We start from the raw sequence: 24,827 nt of genomic DNA on the forward strand, positions 1-24,827 counted from the left end.
AGCGGCAAAAACATGATTTGATCCTTGGCTTTGAAGTGGCTTGGCTTAAGAAGTGTGCTGTGATTGTATCAGTGTCTGAGGATGAAGAAAAGGCCATGTTTAAAGAGACCAATCAGGTTTAGTCAAAGTGACTGCTTGAGAAAGGAGTCTGCCAAAAGGGAGTGCAGATAACAGGCTTCTGTGTCTTTTGTTTGTCTGAATATCTGCGTGCATCTTTCACAAGCTCAAGCGTATTTATCAAAGCACACTTGGGGGATTTCAGGTAATACCGTAAAATCAATTATGGAAATGTCAAACGATGAGAAGGATCAATATGTCTAGACCCACGCTCTGACTGAATTTGAGAGGGACAGTCTAGTGAAATGATATGACTTGTTTACTAACTAAAACTAAAACCATTAAAAATTGTTTTCTAGTTGAAATGAAGCTTGAACTGAAATATCAAATAAAATTAAATAAGAATAGATGAAAAAAAGTTAAGAACTAAAATAAAAGCTAAAATAGAAAATATATATATATTTTTTTTAAATCACATAAAACTACTAAAACATAAACTAAAATTAAAAAGTCAAATCAAAATATCAATAAATATTATCAATACTGGTCTCACACCATGAGATTTCAACCCCTGACCAATAGAGGGCGCTACTGTCTGAAGTGTTGTGCCAGTAATGTTTTTCAATGCAGTAGACACTTATGTGCTTATACATATAAAGTGTAAATATGGGATTTTGTGCAATTTAACGTATTTATATAATATTAAAAGAGAGCAGTAGGAGAAAAATAAACAGGACATTTTGAAAATATCAAATAGTAACACCACGGGAAGCCACGGTACTGAATGATTACCATAGTATGATAAAATATAACGGTACTACTGTAAATGCCATGCTATTTTATTGTTGGTGAGAAACCAGGATGGTGGTTCTAGTTTCATAATGTGATGCTGATGCTGGTTTGTAGGCACGTGTGTTATACTGTAGTTACTGTGTTCTGTAAGCCTTCAGAAAAGCTGAATTTCCCATATTCATAGCTCCGATCCGGTCTTTGTGTTCTGAAAGGTTTTAATAAATAAATAAATTAAGAAGGGAACAATAACTAGAGCACTGAAGGAGCCTCTTATTCCCAGAACACAAAGACACATTTTCATCCTGGCTGTAATTAAAGGATGCTGTAGTTGGGCTGGGAACCGTCAGTTTGGGGGATTCAAGCTGTGTGTCCCTGACACACACACACACACACACACACACACAGCAAGCACAATTTAAGGACATCCATCAAAGGACAAAAATAAAAATAAAAAATAAAAATAAATAAATAAAAACTACAAAAAAGACGTGAGTAAAAACAGCAGCATAAAAGCAGATGTAATGCAAATTTTCTCATTATTTACTCACTCTCATGTCGTTCCAAACCTGTATGACTTTCTTTCTGCTGCAAACCAAAAAAGGAGATATTAAAGGGATTGTTCACCCAAAAATTCAGTCATTACTTCATCCTGGTGTTTTAATGCACCAGTGAAGAAATAATGGCTGAACTTGTTCTCTCTATCTCCATCCTAGTACCCTCACATAATCCAGTAAAATTACGACTTCACAATTACACAAGCAATTATCTAAAAACAATAAGACATAAGGGACATCTGAAGAGATGCTACATAAATGAAATTAATCAGTTCCAGATGAAATTCCAAAGAGCCAATCTGTCCTTATCGTCTTTTGCTGCACTTCTTCATCCCTGTAATTACAGCAAATGGACAATGTAGAAAAACGTCTCGGTTACGTATGTAACCCTCGTTCCCTGAAGGAGGGAACGGAGACGTCACGTCGGGTGACCGACGAATTGGGGTCTCGCTTAGAGAGACCAATCCACTTCGAGTGTAACTAAACGAGCCAGTGCATGCGATTATTGCATCCAGCTGCCGCTGATCACAGCGTGCGTATAAGTAGGCAGCAGGTGCAGCGCATATTCAGGTTTTCACTGAGGAGCCGAGCCGATGACCCGGCCGCTCAGCGGTGGTACAGCAGCCGTGGCGACAGGACGTGACGTCTCCGTTCCCTCCTTCAGGGAACGAGGGTTACATGCGTAGCCGAGACGTTCCCTTTCAGTCGGTCACTCCGAGTCACGTCGGGTGACCGACGAATTGGGATCCCTACCAAAGGGCCACGGATACTGCCCCTTCCAGTGTCTTGTGGAAGCCTCCTGCGCCCCTACTTTTTAGCGTAGGTTAGGGCTCACCACAAGAAGACTAGCTACTGTTGCTATGGCACTACCCACTCAGTAAGACTGGATAACACTGGGAAAACGTACCCGTTCCACTCGGAACAGGAACGCTGCGGAAGCCCAACCTTCCCGAAGGAGGTTCAGAAGCACTTACACACATAACAACCGTTTAGGTGAATATGGAAGATTAGAGGTGACTGTAGCCTCTTGGGTAATGGTAGGAAGTCTGCCGGGGAAACACGGGCTCTGAGGCTATACCGTGGACTTACACATATGGGATCCAATTAGGTCTCTACATATGGAACCCAGCCCTCTACCGGTTCTCACGGATTCATCGAGTGAGGGCCTGGCGCCAGACGTTCCGCCACGTCTGGCTACCGAGGGGACGGAGGAGCTCGACAGGGTCTACCAACGGACTCTCTGGAGCAGTTTTAGCAAGCCGACCCGAAACCGGGGCCTCTCAGTGCTTCTACCCGTTAGAGGTGAGAACAGAGGAGGAAACCGGTTCCACACGGAGGCCATAGAATCTAGCGAACGTGTTCGTTAGGGGTCGCCCAGCCCGCAGCTCTACAAATGTCTGCCAGCGAGGCGCCACGAACCAGTGCCCAGGAGGATGCAACACCTCTAGTAGAGTGAGCTCTCAACCTGAACAGGCAGGGCACACCCTGTGTCTGATAAGCCAGGGTGATGGCGTCCACTATCCAGTGGGCCATCCTCTGCTTAGAGACGACATTCCCCTTCTGCCGGCCTCTGTGACAAACAAAGAGCTGGTCTGAGGTCCTGAAGCTTTGCGTCCTGTCAACGTAGCATCTCAATGCCCGGACGGGACAAAGCAAAGCTAGGGCTGGGTCTGCCTCCTCCGAGGGCAGCGCTTGCAGGCTCACCACCTGGTCCCTGAAGGGAGTAGTGGGAACCTTGGGCACATAGCCAGGCCGGGGCCTAAGGTTTACCTGGGCGTCCGCTGGCCCAAACTCTAGGCACGAATCGTCGACCGAAAATGCGTGCAGGTCCACCTACCCTCTTGATGGAGGCCAATGTAAGCAGACGCAGAGTCTTCATTGAAAGAAACTTCAGCTCGACTGCCTGCAAAGGCTCGAATGGGCCCTGCTGTAGTGCTCTGAGCACTAGAGACAGGTCCCAAGAGGGTATAGAGGGGGGCCGTGGGGGATTTAACCTTCTCAAGCCCCTAAGGAACCTGATGACCAAGTCATGCTTCCCCACCGACTTCCCTTCCACGGGGTCGTGGTTTGCAGCAATCGCAGCCACATAGACTTTAAGGGTGGAGGGAGACAGCCTTCGCTCCAACCCTTGCTGCAAGAAGGACAGCACGACTCTGATCGGGCACTTCCGGGGGTCTTCTTGGTGAGAAGAACACCATTCGACGAACAGGTTCCACTTCAAGGCGTAAGCATGTCTTGTAGACGGCGCTCTCGCCAAAGTGATGGTGTCAACTACCTCCTGGGGTAGGTCACCTAGAACCTCCGCGTCCCGTCCAGGGACCAGACATGAAGTTTCCAGAGATCTGGACGTGGGTGCCATAAGGTGCCCCGTCTCTGAGTCAGTAGATCCTTCCTCAGAGGAATCTGCCAAGAAGGGGCTGTCACGAGGAGCATCAGTTCTGGGAACCAAGTCCGAGTGGGCCAGTATGGCGCCACGAGCAGGACCTGCTCCTCGTCCTCCCTGATCTTGCACAGTGTCTGTGTGCCAGTGCGTCCGTGCCGAGTGTTCCCTCGGTCAGGGAGTAAAACAACTGGCAATGAGAGGTCTCTAGAGAAGCAAACAGGTCTACCTGAGCGAGTCCGAAACGTCTCCAAATCAGCTGGACTGTCTGGGGATGGAGTCTCCACTCTCCGGGGAGTGCAGCTCGTGACAGCTTGTCGGGTGCCCGGTTGAGCAAGCCTGGAATGTGAATGGCCCGAAGCGACCTCAGATGCTTCTGACTCCAGAGGAGGAGGTGGCGGGCGAGTTGCGACATGCGACGGGAGCGCAGACCACCTTGTCGGTTGATGTACGCAACGGTCGCAGTGTTGTCCATGCGGACGAGCACGTGCTTGCCTCGTAAGCGCCTCTTGAGACGATTCAAGGCCAGGCGTACTGCCAGCAACTCTAGGCAATTGATGTGCCAGTGCAGTTGGGGGCCCGTCCAAACCCCCGACACTGCATGCCCTGGTTCCCTGGAGGGTTTGCCACCACTGTAATCTTCAGACCACCCGTTCCACCGCCTGAAGTAGTCCTCACCTGTCTGCAGCCAGAACGAGAGCTAGATCGATGCAGAGGCAACAGGGCTCTGCCCCTTTGTCGAGGTAACGGAGCCTGGCCCGCAACTCTGAGATGATCACCTTCCCAATGAGAAGATGACTCATCCACGAACGCCACCTCAGCGTGCTTACTGCCCAGGCACGTGAGGCAGCGATCGTGACCATCACCCGGTGCCAGGTAACGACCGCATCCAGAAACGCACGGGTGACACGTTGCCTGTAGCAAGACCCAACTCCTTCTTTACAGAGACGTAACGTCAAGTTTGCCAGATGCAACGTCGTCTTTAAAAAGACGCACCCGTGAATGCTCTTTTAGGGAAAAAGCTCTTTTAGCGTACTGAAGCACACAGGGGAGATGGTCGCCTGCAACACAAACAGGGGGTAGTGCAACCTGATGTGTGCAATCCACTCGACACGGGAAGAACCACCGCCGCTGTAGCGCCGTACCGCCAGCACGAGAGTCTTCCAAAGAGCGTGCTCAACTCGTTGAATTCACTCGTCAGCAGAAGTCAGGAGCAGAACGATGTAACCACTCGGCTCCGAAGCGAAAAGCTGAATATGCGCTGCACCTGCTGCCTACTTATACTCACGCTGTGATCAGCGGCAGCTGGATGCAATAATCGCATGCCAATGTGCACTGGCTCGTTTAGTTACACTCGAAGTGGATTGGTCTCTCTAAGCGAGATCCCAATTCGTCGGTCACCCGACGTGACTCGGAGTGACTGACTGAAAAGGAATTAACTTGCTTAAAGTCAAGCATGGTTAGATTAGCTTAACAAATGCCTTAGAGTGGACAGGCACTGTGAAAGAAGTGGAACTGTAATTAGCGTGAGAATTAATGAGCACAAACAATAATAAAAAGCGGTACATTATGTCAGGTTATTTGCATTGCGGAGAGGTCAAGCAGGAGACTGAATGGAGTGATATGAGAAGATGCTGGTGTCAGGTGTTTAAGGGAGGGTCTATTCCTCTGGGGCTCAGGCAGACAGTAGAGGATGGATGGATGGTTCTTTATGCGCTTTTGAGATTAATTTAGATCAGCGAGGGTGACATGGAGTGCAACATACAGTGGAGGGGTTTAACCTGAGGGTCAAAGAGTTGATGAATTTACAGAGTGTGCACATCCCCCCTTAACACAGCACATAAATCATCCTGTCTAAAGATGGAAAGAGACACATCTCTGTAACAATGCCATTAATACTTGATAAGGAGTACACAGTATGGACTTTAACTGTCCAACACTGATTTTCAAATGAATTAATGGGCTTACAGTGTCAACCCCTCTCAAATGGATTTTTAATTCTGTTATCATTTGCTTACGCTCCTGTCATTCCAAATCTGAATGACAAAATGAGACGTTTTGAAGAATGTTTACGCTGTTCTTGTCCATATAATGAAAAGGGATAGGGAATAGAGGCTGTCAAACTTCAAAAAGCTCCATAAAAGCATAAAAATTCCTGTGCTGTTCTTTTGAACCTTCTATTCATCAAATAATTAAAAAATAAATTAATAATAATATAATATAATATAATTAGGGGTGTCAACGTTAACGCGTTAACGCATGCGATTAATCTAAAAAGTTTAACGCGGTAATATTTTTTTAACACAAATTAATCATTTGATATGGTTTGACCCCAACTTCTTGCAGTCTTGAAGGTTATCTATCATTGTGTGATGAGGGTACAGTGAGCCAGTGTTGCCAGGGCAGCAGCACAAGTGGGCTATTTTGAAAATACAGTCGCGGGAAAAATTACAGAGCCGTGGTTTGCGTTTTTTTGGCCTACTTTTATAATGTACCGCGGCCGCCCAAATAGACAAATAAAAATTAAAATAGATCCTTTTACTAATGTGTTATACTTGGAATGTATCCCTGGCAACTTAAGAACAGAGAGGCGGTTGTAACATCAAACAACGTGAGTTTCAGCCAGAGCATACATGTTAAGGCTTTTACACAGCAGAAATAAACATGACAACAGCCACTATTCATGGGTTCCAAAGACGTCACTTCCGCTATGCTCGCCGCCATATTTGTGTCCGATGTGACAACAAGCACAGCACATCTCTATGAGATTTAATAGATAATATTAATATATTGAAATAATAAATTACCTTTTACTACCATTTCCCACACTGATCCCTGGCCTAGATCGTATTTTTAGGATAGCAAGTGTAACAGTTAGACCATGTAATGTCCTGATTACTTGTAAATTTAAAACTGACATCAGCTCAAAGCACTTTTGAGTCAATGATAGTGTAACAAGATAACATTATAAGCTTACTACACAATCTGAATTTAATTAGCTAATATTAGCACAATTTATAATAAATCAGTCTTTCTGGACAAATTACTGTTTGAATTGCGAACATAGCCGCTCACTGAAGGCTTTAAGAGCTTGAAGAATCCTCTGCCGGCTGGTCGCTCCTGCTTCATGGCGAGCGAGACTCGCGATTCCCTTCTCCGTCCACGTTTTGATTTCAGCAAGTCAGTTTTGGTGAACGCAACAACGTGATTACTGATCATGAGCCCAACATCCAGCAAGCCAAGAAAACATGCAATCTACCTGAGGGAAGACAACTTTCACTTCTAGTGTGGATTTCATTATTGAAGCACAAATCCAGGCACCAAAAGCAGCCCGCGCACCAAGTTCTCTTTAATTAAAAATATGCATTTTCATTTATTCATAGGCAACATGGCTGCAATAACATTTCAGTTCAAAATTTTGCCATTGTTAAAAAATGCTTTACTGACTTGACGATTCAGACTTTTAGTTTTTATGCTCTCAAATATATATATGTATGTAGGGTATATCCTAAATTTTTACAACACTTGTGCAGCCAGTCACAATTCAAAAGGTTTACTCAGGTTTTTTTTTTTTTTTTTTTTGTATGACAAATTCAATAATATGATAAATAAATAGGTTTAGCAAAACAAATGTGATTATTTTTGAGAACCTTGTGATTATTTTTATACACCTGTAATTAATATATATACATATATATATATATATATATATATATATATATATATATATATACACTTAACTGCAGACACAAACGACATAGCCTATGTGGTACAATACAAATATTTTAGTGCCCTTTATTCTCCTATAAAGAATCACACTTGTCTCTTATTATCCTTTTCTGACCGTACGTTAGCTGCCAGTGGTGCCTTCTGATTGAAGCCAACAATTTATTCTGCCGATCTAACCTCTTTGGGATATAATAAAATTGTAGTTTGGGGTTTTTCTGATAACTGTTGTTACAGCACAACATATCCCGGGCATATTGTAAGCTTGTGAACCTTCTAGGAGTGTTTCGTTGATCGCCCTCTGGTAGTTGTGGCTGCTGTGACCATAGACTGACAGATCGCGCAGCTGTGACTCGGACACAAAAATGGCGGCGATAAAACACTGTGACGTCACATGGAACCTTACCTTATCTTACCTTATATTAGATAATAAACACACGATTACGATAGGATATTTGTATGTGATCTTCTTGAGGTGAATGTGTACATCTGAAATGCTAATTTGTGCAGCGATATAAAAGGCTATAAATAACATATTTTAACAACAGTAAACGACCAAATTCCAAATGTTATCGCAAAAGGAAGTTATTACAAACACTCGATGGTGGTTTGAAGTGAGTTCTGAGTAAAAGTGTACTATTAATCTCATAAATTGACTTATGAAGCATGATGCTAATATTAGCTCTAATGCAGCTGCAGAACAGGTCCAATTCTTCTTCATAATGCATTTTGTCATAATACTTTATGTAAGATCATAAGACAATGTTTTGTTGTAACTTATTTATTTAGAAATACTTTTGATAATAGTTGGGTAAATGTATACTGGAATTGAAGCGATGTGGCTTGATAAACGTTATATTGCCAGTATAAAGGCTGTTAATGGCTGAATAAAAACAAAAGAATAATGATAAAAGAATAATAAGGATTATGTCTCATACCTGGCGGAAGTGTGAAAGGTTCTGTTTCCTTAAACTAGTTTGTCATGCATTTCTTTATTTCAACACATTTACAGATAAATCCTAGTATTTTAAATTTGTGATTAATCATGATTAATCACAGTCCATGACTGTGATTAAAGCAATTACATTTTTTTTTATCATTTAATCGATTGACAGCACTAAATATAATATAATAAAATATAATAATGCAAAAAAGTAATAGAGTTTCCAAAAAAAAAAAAAATCTTAAGCAGATTTCAACATAAGAAATTCTTTGCCATCACAACAATAAATTCCATTTTGAAATTAAAAAAAAAAAAAAAAACTTGCTTTAAATTGCAATATTATTTCACAGTATTACACTTCCGATTGTATTTTGATCAAATAAATGCAGCCTTGGTCAGCATAAGATATTTTTTTCCACAAAACAAAAACAAAACAAAACACAAAATACACTCTCAGAAATAAAGGTACAAAAGGTGTCACTGGGGCGGTACCTTTTCAAAGGGTACACTTTTGTACCTATTAGGTTCAAATATGTACACTTTCAGTACTAATATGTACCTTTAAGTTACCAAAATGGACCCTTTAGGTACAAACATGTACCTTTTGAAAAGGTACCTCCCCAGTGACAGCTTTTGTACCTTTATTTCTGAGAGTGTACAAAACACAAATAGAATGAAATAAAATAAATATATATAAAGTTTATTTGGAAAAAATATATCTGAACACATTGGACATGGACTATTAATAATAACAATTATTTTAATTATTTTAAAAATAATTTAGATAAAATGTATTCAAACATTAAAAATGGTCTTGCTTGACAGCCATGATAGTATTCACTTTGAATGTATGGAAAAAAGCAGCTCAGGATCCTTGCTAAAATACAAGAAGAAAGTTATGCATGAGGGTGAGCAGACAATAGCAGAATTTTAAATTTTGAGGTGAACTGTCCCTTTAAGCTCACTGAACAGAGTGGTCCAGATACACATGTGGTCTGGATTACCCACCCTTCCCTGGATTCACTTTTGCCGGAGTAGCCGGGCCCACGCTGTGGAGACTTTTTACAGCTGTCTTTGTCTTTCTTTTGATTTCAACTTGGACTTCACACAGAGGTGCATTAATATAAAGTCTGTCGAGGGAAGGATCAAGAAGTAGAACTTTCAAAAGCTGTTCGGCGGAGCAGAGGCAGACACACACAGTAAAATTCTCTGAAGCAGAGCGTTCTGGCAGTGGAAGAGACTCTGTGTGAGAATCTTTAAAATGTTCACGCAGCGGAGCTCGAGATGAAAACACAGAGCGCTTCATGTTTAATTTACAGGGCGTTTTTTTCTCTCCGGGTGCTCTACATTTACACCGAAGCAACTGTCATTAGTTATAATAGGACCTTATCACACAGACTGTTTAAAGGTTAATTCACCTTATGTAACTACGCCACTAGTGGATAAAATTCAATACTTCATCAGAATAAAATCATAAAAAGGAATTCAAGATTTGTTCCACATACTATTCATTATCTATGTGGGTATACTTGGATCTCTATGCACTATTCAGTAGCAATGGAGTAATAGTGATGCTCAAGGGTAGCGACATGAATCATATATTAGCTGTTTTAGCAGACTGGTGAAGGATGCCTTAAAAGATTTGCTGGAAGACTTATTAGTTATATCAAAATACCTCATCCCTATTTGGCACGATGCAGTTCAGCAAACAAGCGTGCTTTATCAGCACAAATTAAAATACTAATAAAAAGACTAGAAAATCATGGAATCAGGAAAAAGTAAGTAGGTGCAGGGATAATCCACACCAGAGGTCAATAATTAGCAGACCAGGCGCTGGGGATCCAGAGCCAAGATTGGTTCCACCCGGGCTGCTTATAATTTCTCACTGAATTAATGTAATTATGGTCTTTTTTTCCCTCAGCAACTTTTTTTCTCTATACTAGTCTGCAGGTACAAAAATATATACATATACATAGACACAAACACAAACACACATATTTATATATACTCTCTCTCACTCTCTAACAGTAGTGCAACAGTAGATCTATCCATATTTGGTGTATTAGTGTTTCGGTTCAGTGTGCATGTGTACAGAACGAATACAATTACATAAATTCTATAATAAACCCTAATAGCCCTTTTAGAAATGTTGAGTTTATATAATGTAACTTTTTTTCCCTCTCAAACGTATGTAATTTACATTAATGCAGTATAAATATTATAAGATAAATACAAATGTAAGCAACAACAACAACAAAAAAGTTGTTGATTTTGTGCTATTTAATATTTGAAAGTTCCTTGTATCTGACAGAAAAACATGAATAAAATGCAAAAACAAATCCAAACGGTCCATTTTCCCACCAGTTCCTCTTCAGAAATGTTGTTGACGGCACATTAACGTTGCACCAACACAGTTGAAAGGCAAGTAAAAACACAACTACCGGAATATGATGTATTTTTAATACAAGTCTCTTGGGAGTTCTCTTAAGGAACTTAGAGAAGTTGACCCTAAATTGAGGAGTACTTGAAAAGGGAGAAGGGAGCGACTGGGGTGAAAGACCAGTGTAAGCATTTTGTGGGGAAATTGGGCAGGAAAGATGAATATTTGATTTTTATTTTCTGCTTGAATGTGTCATAAATATTTAAGAGTAGGGAAGGCCTCCAGAAGTTCCCTCTGCAGGAGGAAAGGTGCACAGCGCACACACATATGCACATAAATATACTGTACATACATATGCATAAACACAAACACCGCTACATACTGCATCAATTAGCTCCTAATTGATGCTTCTGTGAGGAAGAGGCTAATTGCGGGACTTCAGTCTTTACATTAATTATGCTTCTTGTAAGAAAGTGGATGCTGATTTAAGATGTGCAAATCTAGCACTGTGACCCGAAGTACATATAAGTGTTTATGTGTGTAGCCTACAGCATTGCAGGTGGTGCACTTGCGCATTAAAGCTTTGATGTATCCGTTACTATTATTTAGCGTTACGACTAAACGCAACACTGACTGGATGTCTGAACAGTTGTGTTGTGATCAGTGTACCTGAGCGGCCGCAGCGTCCTCAGTAAACGTAGCACCCGAAGCATTCCCAGGATCTTGGTGCCGCTGTTGGAGATCAAGGATACCAGGATGTCAATCACGGAGATCATCACCAGCATACCATCCAGAATGTTCCAGCTGCTCTTCAGGTAGGTCTTCTCCCCGAAACACCAGCCCAAAGCAACCACCTTCACAACAACAGATATGATTTTAAAGTGGAAATGTTGGATAAAATTTTACTCAAACCAAAATTGTGTTCATTTTCATGATAAAACATTTTATTCTAGTCCAAGTCAGCCATTTGTAGGTTGAGCTGTTTTTGAAAAATGGAAGACGGACTGATTGTACCATAAGTCAAAATAAAAACTTTATCAAAAATAAAAAGTGTTCAACTTTAAAGAAACTGTTCACCAAAAAATGAATATTTGCTGATTTACTCAATCTCAGTTTAGATGAGTGTGTTTCTTCATCTAAAAAGATCTGGAGAAATATAGCAATACAGCACTTGCTCAATAATGGATCCTCTGCAGCGAATGGGTGCCGTCAGAATGAGTGTCCAAACAGCTGATAAAAACATCACAATAATCCACAAATCATCAACACAACTCCAGTGCATGTTTGTATGAAACAAATCCATCATTAAGGCATTTTAACTTTAAACTCTCACTTCTAGCCAAAATACAAGTCCATAATCCATAATAATGCCCTGTTTTCCTCTCACACCAAAATCCACTGAAATAATCATAACTGTTTAGGACTGTTTTTGCTTGTAAACAGAGCATGATTGAAATTTTCACTTCACAAGGCATTAACTGAAGGACTGCAGTCATGTGGATTACTGTGATGTCTTCATCAGCTGTTTGGACTCTCGTTCTGACGGCACCCATTCGCTTCAGAGTATTCACTGGTGAGCAAGTGATTTAATGCTAAATTTCTCTAAATCTGTTCCGATGAAGAAATAAACTCATCTACATCGTGGATAGCCTGAGTGTGAGTAAATATTCAGCAAATTTTCATTTTTGGGTGAACTATAACTTTAAGGAAAGCCAGTATTTCATTACATCTGCAAATCATATTTTCTGTTTCCTTCACAATTATGAACTTTGTTTACTATAGCTTTCATGACAAATAAATTTTGTAGATGTTAAAAATGCACACAATTTCATGAAAATATGCACCCTGCTATAAATGAAATTCTTTCAAAACCAAAACCTGTTAGAAAAACTATGCACATGACAGGAAACGTGAGAAAACATGATGTGTTTGAAATCTGAATTTGGGAAGAAACGCTTTCTTATTCCCTTGAGGTCTTTGTCACACTACCGTGGCATTTCTGAGAACGTATCAGGTTAGACTGGCATACAGCTGGCATATAAAAGGGCTCAGAGGGGGAGAAAAGCTGAGATAAACAAACCAGGAGTGAGAATCATCTGACTAAAAAGTGCTAAGCATGAATACACGGCTCCTAATGATGTTTCTGGTGAATATATCAAACCACAATGTGATCAGACCTCAAAGTGAACAAAGGCATGTCAGGCAACAAAAGCCAGGAGTTTCAACAGCCCTGTCATCTTCATCCAACCCGGAAAGTTTTCGTCAGTCGCCGTTAATTAACCTCCAGTGAGTACGATTATTCTGTGCCATGATTTTCATTTGAAATCTCTTGGGTGGGCGTGACCTGGCATAAAGCAGGGCCCCAGAATAGAAACCCTAGACCTTTGTGATTGACACCTATGAACTTTTCTGTCTTCTCCAGAGAGGCCTCAGCATGTTCTTCCATTTCAACGATAGTCATTTGAATATCTGGCAGACAATCCGCCCCTACTTAGTATTAACTGCTGTGGTGAAGAGTGGAAAATAGAGAGCAAGGCTTGCTTAATAGACTCTTCATTTCAGTGGGCTCTCTTTAGGACCTGCATTTGTTCAAATGTTTAATTCAGCTGACTGGCGGCAGTTGAACATGTCAGAGCTTGATTTTAATATTTTGCTGCTGTTTAGACTTTGTAATTGTCAAAGGAAAGCAGTGCCTTAATGGGATCATTCACCCAAAATGAAAATTCTGTCATTATTTATTCAACCTAACATTGTTCCAAACCTGCACAACTTACTTTATTCTATGAAACACAAAAGGAGAGATCTGTTTTTGCAATGAATGAACCTGACTCAAAAGCATCATAAAAGTATATAGATGTATGTATGACTTGTGCACTATAATGCACAACTGCAAACAGATGATTGATTTCTATTTCAAATAAATGCTTTTGAAATGTATATTTAGCAAGGAATTCTGAAAAAAAAAAGAATAATTGTTTCCCTATTAAGCAGCACAACTGTTTTCAACATTTATAAACAATGCTTTGAATTATATTCATGTTATAGTTAAATACAGGTACCTTTAAAATGTTAAATAGCAAAAATAAATAAATAAATAAAATTGTATACTTTTCTTTGATGAATGAATCATTTGTGAAGTGGATCAAGCAATTCATTGATAAGATATGATTCCACTGAATGAGTTGTTTAGTGATCAGACATTACTGCTTCTGTCATAAATGTGTCAAGAAGAGATAGGTCTGATAATAATATTTTTTGTTAATATTACATTTTATGATCTTTTTAAGCTCAAAAGCTTGTAATTACATGAAAAATGGTGATAAGCACAGCCTTGAAATTTTCTCCTTTTGTGTTCTACAGAATAATTAAAGGTTTAGAACGACATGAAGGTGAGTTAAAAAAAAACTCATTTAAAATTTTAAATGAACTGTCTCTTTAAAGTAAAAGGGCTGTAAGATAGGCTGAAAAGCCTGTGACAGGAATGTTTTCACCAGACTCCATTAGCCACACTGATCTAAGAGAGATCGGCACTATAAAAAAAGCCACAGGGAACTGAAGTTAGTCTGCTTTTGGCTGGTATTCTGGCCGAGTCAGTGTGTTAGTTTACCCTCTGTCAGAGACGACGCCACACAGAGACAAATGCCAACCCCGTCACCTACCTTTATTGTCATTTCGGTCACAAAGATGGCAGTAAATATGTAGTTGGACAACGTCAGGAAGATGCGTTCCTGCGGAGAGAACCAGACAAGCAGGGAAAGTGACGGGTGAGTCAGTGCTGGATCAGAGGAGATTCATGTGTATGTGTGTGTGTGTGTGGCATAACACATTAGAGGTGCCTCCTGTGAAGGCATCTATTGGACTAAGAATCTGCCCACGCTTTGAGTACTCCACGGGCATTAACATCACATACTCACACGTACACTGCATGCAATAAATTTCCTCCAGCATCCTCACTGGATACTACTAAATAACACAGTCGGTAACAAATGGATAAGTAACAGCTCCATGACAGTAACCATCTCTGAAGTCCAAATAAGTAAATCAAATCTGAAGGATTATTAAAGACAAAAGTGTCGGTTAAAATTCCTTCCTAAAATAAAAGAAATCACTTCATAAAGTGATCATATCATAAATCATGATTTTCTTCCTTGGGGTCCATTTATACTGTTAGTCTAAAAAAAACACCCATTATGTATGTTTTTATGACGATTTATCAACATCTTCTAACTAGTGTTGGGCAACGATTAATCGCGATTAATCGCACCCAAAATAAAAGTTTTTGTGTACATACTGTGTATATTTATTATGTATATATAAATACACACATGCATGTATATGTTTATATATTAAACATATTTATATTTAGCATAACTTATATGAATATAAATATATACAAGTAAATACTTGTAAATATTTTCAAAATATATACTGTATGTGTGTGTCTATACACAGTACACACACGTATTATATAAACAAAAACTTTTATTTTGGATGCGATTAATCATGATTAATCGTTGCCCAGCACTACTTCTAACCCTAAGAATGTGACCCTTTTTGTGCCTTTAAGAATTAGTATTTCACTCAGCATTGTTTTAGAATACTATAATGTAACCTCTGGAGACTTCTACTATCATTTTACATACATTTGATTGAAATTTAATTTGATGTTTCATTGTTCCCACTTACAGTTAAAGTAAACAGTGACATGAGATCACATCCCTAAACATAAGACTGTTACAAATCAATATCGTCCTAAAATGACACTGCAAACACGGAGACCTCCTGCTCCTCTCGCCCTCCGTCCGTGCCACACGGCCTTCCCACGCAGCAGGTGCTGTCCTCTCCACCTCTCTGCTCTGACCTGAGCCAGGACTGTTTGTTCCTCTTTCTATAACAGACTGCAACACTGTCAACAGACTCCAGCCTAAAATGCTTTCATACTAAGATCACTAAAATCTAGAGACTCCTGGTGTAAGGAATATGACTCGCCCGACGCCAACGCCACAGGTGCATTAATATGCTGATATACAGAAAGAGCCATGTGCTCATTAGAGATTAAATAGTTCCTTTAAACAGTTCAGTATATTTTTGTTCAACGTCTATAACAACCCCCCTGAAAAATATACAATGTGCATGAACTGGGAAATTCCAAAATGTTCCATTTTGAATAGCAGATATGCAAATTCTATGCATTTCTGAAACATCAGAGCGAAACAATTGAAAATAAATTCCAAATGGAAAGAACGGAAAGAATGAACTCGCTCGAAGGTTTAGGGTATTTTACTATTTTTGGTAAGAAATGCTACTTTTATTCAGCTAGGAGGCAGATTGATCAAAAGTAACAGCAAAGACAATCTATTTCAAATAAATGCTGTTCTTTTGAACTTTATATTCATCAAAGAATCCTCAAACATATTAAGCAGCACAACTGTTTTTAATATTAATAATAATTATAAATATTTATTGAGCACCAAATCAGCATTAGAGTGATTTCTTAAAGGGATAGTTCACCCAAAAATTAAAATTCTGTCATCATTTACTCACCCTCAAGTAGTTCCAAACCTGTATGAATTTCTTTGTTCTGCCGAACACAAAGAAAGATATTTTGAAGAAAGTTTGTAACCAGGCTGTTTTGGGGCACCATTGACTTCCATAGTAGGAAACAAAATACCATGGAAGTCAATGGTGCCCCAGAACTGCTCTGTTTCCCACATTCTTCAGAATATCTTCCTTTGTGTTCAGCAGAACAAAGACATTCATACAGGTTTGGAACTACCTGAGGGTGAGTAAATGATGACAGAATTTTCCTTTTTGGGTGAACTATCCCTTTAAGAATAATGTGACATTAAAGACTGGAGTAATGATGCTGAAAATTCAGCTTTGCCATCACATGAATAAATTACATTTTAAAACATTAAAATAGAAAACAGTCATTTTAAAATGTAATAACTTTTTATTGTATTACTGTTTTACAGTATGTTTGATTATTGAAGTATTGAAGATGTGAATATAAATCTAAAAAATGTAAATGACTCAAGCTGCATGGGGAGTTTGTGTAAAAACAAGAAACAAAATGCTCAAACTCCTAATTTTCTGTTTATTAATAGTTAGTAAGGTAGTTGTTAAGTTTAGGTATTGGGTAGGATTAGGGATGTAGAATATGGTCGTGCAGAACTAATAAACAGCCAATATGTTGATAATAGCCATGCTAATAAGCAATTAGTTAATAGTGAGAACTGGTCCCTATACTAAAGTGTGGCCAAAAAAAAAAAACCTTTTAAAAAGGAAACTTTGAATAAGAAAATTTGAAATATTAATAATCAGGCCTACTCTGAATCAGCCTTAAAATGATCTAATCTTGAATCCTAAATAACAATGTACAGAGTATACTCTCCCACTTTCCTGTTTACACTGCACCATCCTGAACGATAAGAAAAACAAAAACAACAACAACAAAAAAATACATTAAACAAATACAATGCAGTTTGCATTAGGGGTGACAGAAAAGATTAATATCCACTGTGTAGTCTATGCTGCATGCTCTGTCTATGTCAGGCATGCATAGATTGCGAAAGCCTAATGGATAACAATGCGGGCTGCTTACACAAAGGTTATTAGTTTGGTCTCAGTTAGGGGTGACCCAGTTAACTGGAGGGCTGCTAAGATCCCACCATGGTTCCTTTGAACAAGACATCGATTGCTGAATTTCTTCATCAATAACTTGACGTTATTACTGTGATTCATGATTGTTTTGGCTTTTTATTGAAAAGCTGAAGCAGAATGAGGATCCATATACAAATCAGCCCTCAGCTCTGCCACAAGCAATTTCGTTTAAGTCAACGTGTATTGAGGATTCATTCAACCTTGCAAATAAACCTTGGTGTTTAAGCTAAGCTTTTTGAAAAGGATTCTGGCTGAAATGGGATGAGAAGCTGATTTGTACTTTAAACAATTGGTGTAAAAGCAAAACAAGCAGCGGAGATCTCCTCCTCAAACATAGTCTCTCTAGATTGTTTGTCCTTCTCCTACTGTGTCTGAGCAGCAGGGCCCAGGGGCCATCTTTCCCATGACCCCCCACTAATGCATGTTTCAGTGGGTCATGGCATCATGTTCTAAAACTCCTGTTCTCTCTGAGAAAGCCTCCTGCTGACATCATCACTGCGGTTTGTATTGTTTCTGAAAACAGACTGACGTCTTTGCCATTCCATTCTGCTCAGAGGCTTGTTTTCATTCATAGTCGAGTGAACCGTGTGTGTATGCGCAGGTCAGAATTCATGAATGAGGAAGAGCAGGTCTGAGAAGCACAGTGTTTGGTCTCTGAAAGAGAAGGGTCAGACAACCCTGTCCTTCACTCTCATTCTTTTAAAGGTTACTGGATGTCTGAGGTAGCGCGCACACACACACACACACACACACACACACAACAGAAGACAAACTGTCTTAAACTGACAGAAAAAATAAAGAAATACAGAGACAAACAAAATAAAAAAATTACAATTAAAAAAACAGTAAAAGTTTCAGTTAATGTTAGTGTGTAATAAAAAAAATTACTCAAGTTAAATCTGACATAAAATCAAGAATAAATACAAAATGTTTTAAAGTGCTTTCCAAGATAGATAGATAGATAGATAGATAGATAGATAGATAGATAGATAGATAGATAGATAGATAGATAGATAGATAGATAGATAGATAGATAGATAGATGTGTATAATGTGCTGCTCAAAAAAAAAATTTGTTTAAAACTGAAAAATTGTTGTTTTTGAGTCTGTCCATTGGTTCACAAAATGATCAAAATGATTAATTAGCAAATTAGTGTGAATCGAAAGCGATCAGTAATGAATAATTCACTTTTGAATTTAAATGCATTTGTCATTCGTTCAGTGTGTAGGTGCGTGACTAGAGACAGAAAGAGAGGCAGAGAGTAATCAAAAGCTGCTAAAATTCCCCTTGGTATTTTCATCACCCTTTTCCCATTACTTTGGGCACTGAAAAGACATGCTCAGGCCTTGTCTACAGAGGGGGACTCAGGTGGGGAGTCTGATGGCATTTGTTCATACCCAAATGAAAAAATGTCTCCATATGAAATATTGATGACACACATCTGAGCTCAGTGAGGTACCTGTTACTATAGATCAAGTCTGTCGTGGAGATGAGGTGGTTTGCATAAGCTCAACATGGAGGTTCTATTACAGACAAAGTTACGCAATTCTGCAGTGACAGTGGGACCGAACTGACTTTACCTGCTCCAAAAATTCTGCAATTACTCATAAATGTCATATCATACTGTGGATTCATATTGAAATGTGCACATGCCTTAGCAAACATGTCACAGGTCATTACCAGAAAACATTTACAAATTTTACTTACATTCACAAATGACAAAACATGGAATGTGGCAAAGTCATTTGTTTGGTATTTTTGTTTGTAAATTTTCTTTTTTTTTCTGTATTTAAATGCAAATGTAATTTTTTAAATGCAAATGTAAAAAATTTTACTCTTGTCTTCGTAACATCTTTCATTAACCATAATAATCTTACTATGCATTTATACCTACGCAAATACATAATTTCATTTCCTAAACAGCAAAAAGACTGTTCCATCCGCACCAGTCTAAAAAAAAATCATTCACATGCCTGTGCAGGAAAGGAAAATAAGTAGAGTTTTTCCTCTTCTGTGAAGTGCTGACAGGATGTCTTAAGGGGGAAGTAAACAAATATCATAGAGGCTCAGAGGCACACATGGTAAAAACCGGATTACATGGATTAAACCTCAGGAAAATAACACAACGGAAAACAACCTTTCCATGCTACATAATGTGTCTTAGAAAACATTACACGTTTAACCAAGCTTTAAGGTCCTCTATTTCCATTACTGACAGAATCCTTCATCAGTTTGGGGGGAAAGGCTTTTACTTGTTCCTTTTTTCCATTTTTTTGTTCCAAATAAAGAATGTGTATACATGTGAAAAAACTAAATACAACTCTATTCTGTGAACAAGTCCATAATTGGATTTAAATCTACATGGAAAGTCTCTGATGGACATGAAGCTGTCTGCACTGCAGAGTGCTCTGGGGTTTCTCTCTTTCTCATCAGTTACAGAGGTAGACACACAGTCATTGGATAAAAGAAAATAATGCTAATCTATGCATCACTATATGCAATGAGCCTGATGCAAAAAAACAAATTTTGCCTGCATGCATTCAGATTACATAATGTCGTTATACAATAAGAGGACCATTCACAATACTCCTGTGTAATTCTGCATAAAGCAGCTCAGTGTGAAAAATCACATAATGATATTTGACACTGACAAATTGCTACAGAATGAGTACTAGAGTGACTCTGGACATAAATTTGATATTAGATAATAAATTCATTATGGTTATAAGGTCCAAAGTAGCTCTTGACTTGGGTTAACGGTGAATTAATAAAGAGCTTGAAATGTCCTCATTTGGTACACGAGTGAGTGAAAAGTCTAGGTAGGCAACGTTTTATGAAAATATGTGCCTTGAAATGTCAGGAATCTGGTAGCTGCAAAAATGATGGACATCTGCTGTCTCGTTTCAAGGAGGTCTGCAGCAGTCCTGCTCTGCCAAGTAAAAAAAGAACAACTAAAATAGCTGTTTTTCCCTGAAATACTTTTACTCATATACAGTTTACAACAGTATATGAAGTGTAGCAATTTTGACTCTTATAACTATTATGCTCTAGATAAGAAAGGAAAGAAGATTAAACATTTCTTGCTTTCTCTTCTGTCTTACTGTAGGTGTCCTGAGGGGCATGTAACTGCTGAAAGTAGTAAACATACAAAACTGATAATGAGATGTAGCAAAGCATTTAAGCCAAGCTGATTGTGTCCTTTGGGTCTGTAAGAAAGCATGAATAACAAATTGAATCTTTTCCGTTGTAACATCCTAAAAGAACAGCAAATCCATCCAACTCCCAAGTCGTCTAATCTACTTTTAATCTACTTAGTCACTAACAAAACAACCAGTTAGACAAGGTAATAATTACGGACACATGCTAGACTAACATACTAACTACCATAATGATCACCCAGTTTTAGAATCTGGAAATGACAGATATGCAGTTCAGAGGCCTGACACTGAGTGTCAGTTAGCACTCCCATTCATCACAAAGTTGCTCAGCTGGCACATGCAGACCAGCTTTTCTTCATGGGCAATTGGTTGTGGAAAATTTTTTGAGCCAATAACCTGAACTGTAAATTCCATGTGACTTAACACTCTAGGGCAACAAAAAAATAATGTCCTGATGGTAACACTTTAGAATAGGGAAAACTTATTCACTGTTAACTACGACTTTTCCCTCAATAAATTCCTAATTTGCTGCTTATTAATAGTTAGCATGCTAGTTGTTAAGTTTTGGGTATTGGGTAGGATTAGGGATGTAGAATAAGGTCATGTAGAATAAGGCATTAACATGTGCTTAATTACTACTAATAAATGGCTAATATTCTAGTAATATGCATGCTAATAAGCAACTAGTTAAGAGACCCTTAAATAAAAGTGTTACCATCCTGATTAACTAAGGGCATTACAAGCAAGTACACAATTGCAAATCCTTCACTAGTGACTGTCAGACAGACAGACACCTGTAAAACAAAAAACACAAAACAAAATACCCTTGAGACCAAAGTACAAGAGGGAGCATGGGACCTCATCAAGAAAATCTAACCTAGTAACTTTTTTTTTTTTTTAACTGTCACATGATTGTTATCAGAATTGTTAAAATAAGTTCAAATCCTCATCCTGCAAAAACTGTATGAAAATGTTGCCAAAAGTGAACTTTTTTAAATTAAAAATAAGAATACAGTCAGATAAGTGTTTCAATTGTTTGACCTATTATTCCTACAGCAAAAGTTGTTGTGACTGACATGCTTGCGTGTGTGAATGTGTATGAGGTAACATTACTCACAGCGCTGGAGGGGTCGATTCTGGGCCTCTCCATGGCAATAGTGATGCAGTTGAGAAAGATGATGACAAGAACCACATGGTCAAACATCTTGTGAGTGATGATTTTATTGCAGGTCACACGAAACCTGCAAGACATAATCACACCAGACATGGTGGGCTGAGTGATGCAAACATTCAACATCATGTTGATCATAAAATTAATAAACAAGAAACTGATTTCCACTAAAAAGTTTGACTAGTTTCTGTGAGACTACAGTAGTAGAGCTTTTCTTAATGGAATAGTGTGCCAAAATGAGACGACTTTCATCATTTATTCACCCTTATATTATTTGAACTCTGTATGACTGACTTTCTGCTACGAAAATCTGTGTGTAATAAACAAATGTAATAAACAAATCAATCATTAAGATGCTTACACTGTGTCCAGAAGCGACAGTTTAAAGTTAAACATCTTAATGATGGATTTATTTATTACAAACATGCAGCTTTTCACTTCCACAATGTTAACTGATGGACTGCAGTCATGTGGATAACTTGTGGATCATTGTGATGTTTTTATCAGCTGTTTGGACTCATTCTGACGGCACCCATCAACTGTAGAAGATCCATTGGTAAGCAAGTACAGTAATGCTAAATTTCTAAACATCTACATTTTGGATGGCCTGAGAGTGAGTACATTTTTAGCTCATTTTCATTTTTGGGTGAACTGTTCCTTTAATTAATGTCTTCTATTTAGATGTTTAAAAGAATAGAATGCTACACTGTTGCAACATTTTGACATGCTGCAAAGTAACATTCATTTATCATTTTGGAAACAAAAACAGCATTTTGAGTCCCATTCTATGTATAATAATGTTAAAAATAATAACAATAATAATAATAAAAATTAAAAAAAACAGTTTGGCAGCCTATTCATTTATGACAGGCATTACTTTAGGTTCATTCATAACAAGAGAACTACATATGCCCAATTTTTCCTCTATAGTTGAACATGTGACAAACGTATGCATGAACGTGTGTCTGCTATAAGGCATGACTCCTTTTATGAATAAATAGTGCTCAGTTCTCTTTAATGTCTCGGAGACTTGGCCTGATGTTAAAGAATTTATGCTCAGAACGGCACTGTGTGGGAACAGACGGCAAACTCTGCGCCGTTGTCATGCCAACCTGCCTCTCTCAACCCCAATCGCTCATGCTGGGAGTGTGGTCATGCAGGGGTGAAATGGGGAGAGAAGTCTAATGCTGTGTCCGATACCTAAGGCTGCTGCCATACTGCCCCACTACCCAGTTAGTCAATGACTTCACAGCCGTTATTGTTAAGACAACTTCACACAAGGTTTCACAGGCTTCCAAACGTACATAATGTCACATCTAATGATCAAAAACGAATTCAAACGGACTTTAGATTTAACTATGTATTTAAAGCATATATTCATTGCTCATGCAATGCTGTTTTCTGAGTAGATATGAATTCAAAAGTTGAAATAAATAAAACAATTGACATTCAAAAATCACAGGAATAAATGACATTTCAAAATACACTATCGGTCAAAAGTTTGGGATAATTCAAATTTTCAAATGTTGAAAAATTCTCACCAAGGCTGCATTTATTTGATTAAAATACAGTAAAAATACTTATACTGTGAAATATTGAATATGTGAATATTATTCGCAAACTGTTTTTATTTTAATTTAATAATTTCTGTGATGGAAAAGCTGAATTTTCAGCAGCCATTACTCCAGTCTTCAGTGTCACATGATCCTTCAGAAATTATTCGAATTGATGCTGTTTTTTTTCCTCAAGAAACATTAATTATTAATGTTGAAAATTGTTTTGTTTTTTTTCTGCTGATTAATTTTGTAAAACAAAATAAATAAATAATAAAAAAAATCAACATTGATGATAAAACCATTATTAATAATTGTGTACCAATAAAAATTAAGCACCAAATCAGCATATTAGAATGATTTCTGAAGGATCATGTGACACTGAAGACTGACTTCAGTTTTGCCATCACAAAACTGTAATAATATTTTACTGTTATATTTAGCTTTTTTAATAATTAACAAAAATCTTAATTCAAAACTGTTTACCATTATTGTATATTAGAATAGATTTTTTTTAAATTATATTTTACAATAGTATTATTGGTTGATCAAATAATTGCAGATTTGATCAAATAACTTCAGATTGTTAAGCATAAGAGACTTTCAAAAACATAAAATAATCTTACTAACCCAAACGTTTGAACAGTAGTATATACATACTGTACATATAGTATGTTTATTCATTTAAAAATTACATTTGCAGACCAATCCAAACACTTAATGCTCAATCTTACATAATTAAACCTCTTTGATTGTGCCAATATGACATGGTCGATCTTCTAATAGTGAACACGCACAGATGGACAAACTAAATTATTTGCTTTGGTTTTGGTGACACCAATGTATGCCAGTCTGCATGTCATAACAGTGCAAAGTGGTGATCACTTGGATCATCCAGGGCTCGTACAGGAAGGAGGAGGAGGATGATCTGAGGTTGTTTGATGTTTAATTAGTAAAACGCTGACAGAGTGTAACATGCAATGCTGAGTTCTTCTTTCCTCTCCTCTCCCTCTAATAAGTAAAGCCTCCATGGAGCTTAATGTGAGCAGACATGCATTTCAAAAATGGAAAGCACTGGAAAGAGATGAGAGGAAGGGGAAGACCAAGAAGACGCCTAAGGCAAAGGCTTACAGGAGATTTCTCACCCCTTAAGCATCTTCATGAAGGGGTTTTCTAAGTCTTAGGGGCAACCTAAACTGCCGTACTGAATGCGAGCCACGGTACTATGATAAATGTGACTTCACCTGCTGAAATGACCAGCATATGTTGTGATTTGAATGCTGGACAATATGTGTCCCCAGCAAATTTCTTAAGATATTTAACCAGGAAGATTTATACTGCAGGTGAGGACTTCTCATTGACTGTGTCCAAAACCTCCCCCTATACCCTAAAATAGGGCACTATTTGAGGAGATAGCTAGTTGTAGTGATGTCCGACACTATAGTGGAAG

General features: G+C 38.4%; 1 protein-coding gene across 1 annotated transcript in view; it reads right to left on the reverse strand.

Moving 5' to 3' along the window:
- The window catches only part of cacna1g (calcium channel, voltage-dependent, T type, alpha 1G subunit), a 241,173-nt gene that overhangs the window by 49,922 nt on the left and 166,424 nt on the right, over positions 1-24,827 (reverse strand). The window contains exons 21-23 of the mRNA XM_058793083.1: positions 21,771-21,894; positions 14,492-14,560; positions 11,502-11,686 (exon numbers count right to left, since the gene is read on the reverse strand). Coding sequence (XP_058649066.1) covers positions 11,502-11,686; positions 14,492-14,560; positions 21,771-21,894 — 378 coding nt within the window. The remainder of the gene's footprint in view (positions 1-11,501; positions 11,687-14,491; positions 14,561-21,770; positions 21,895-24,827) is intronic.

This window comes from Onychostoma macrolepis, chromosome 12, assembly GCF_012432095.1.
Source record: "Onychostoma macrolepis isolate SWU-2019 chromosome 12, ASM1243209v1, whole genome shotgun sequence".
Lineage (NCBI taxonomy): Eukaryota > Metazoa > Chordata > Actinopteri > Cypriniformes > Cyprinidae > Onychostoma > Onychostoma macrolepis.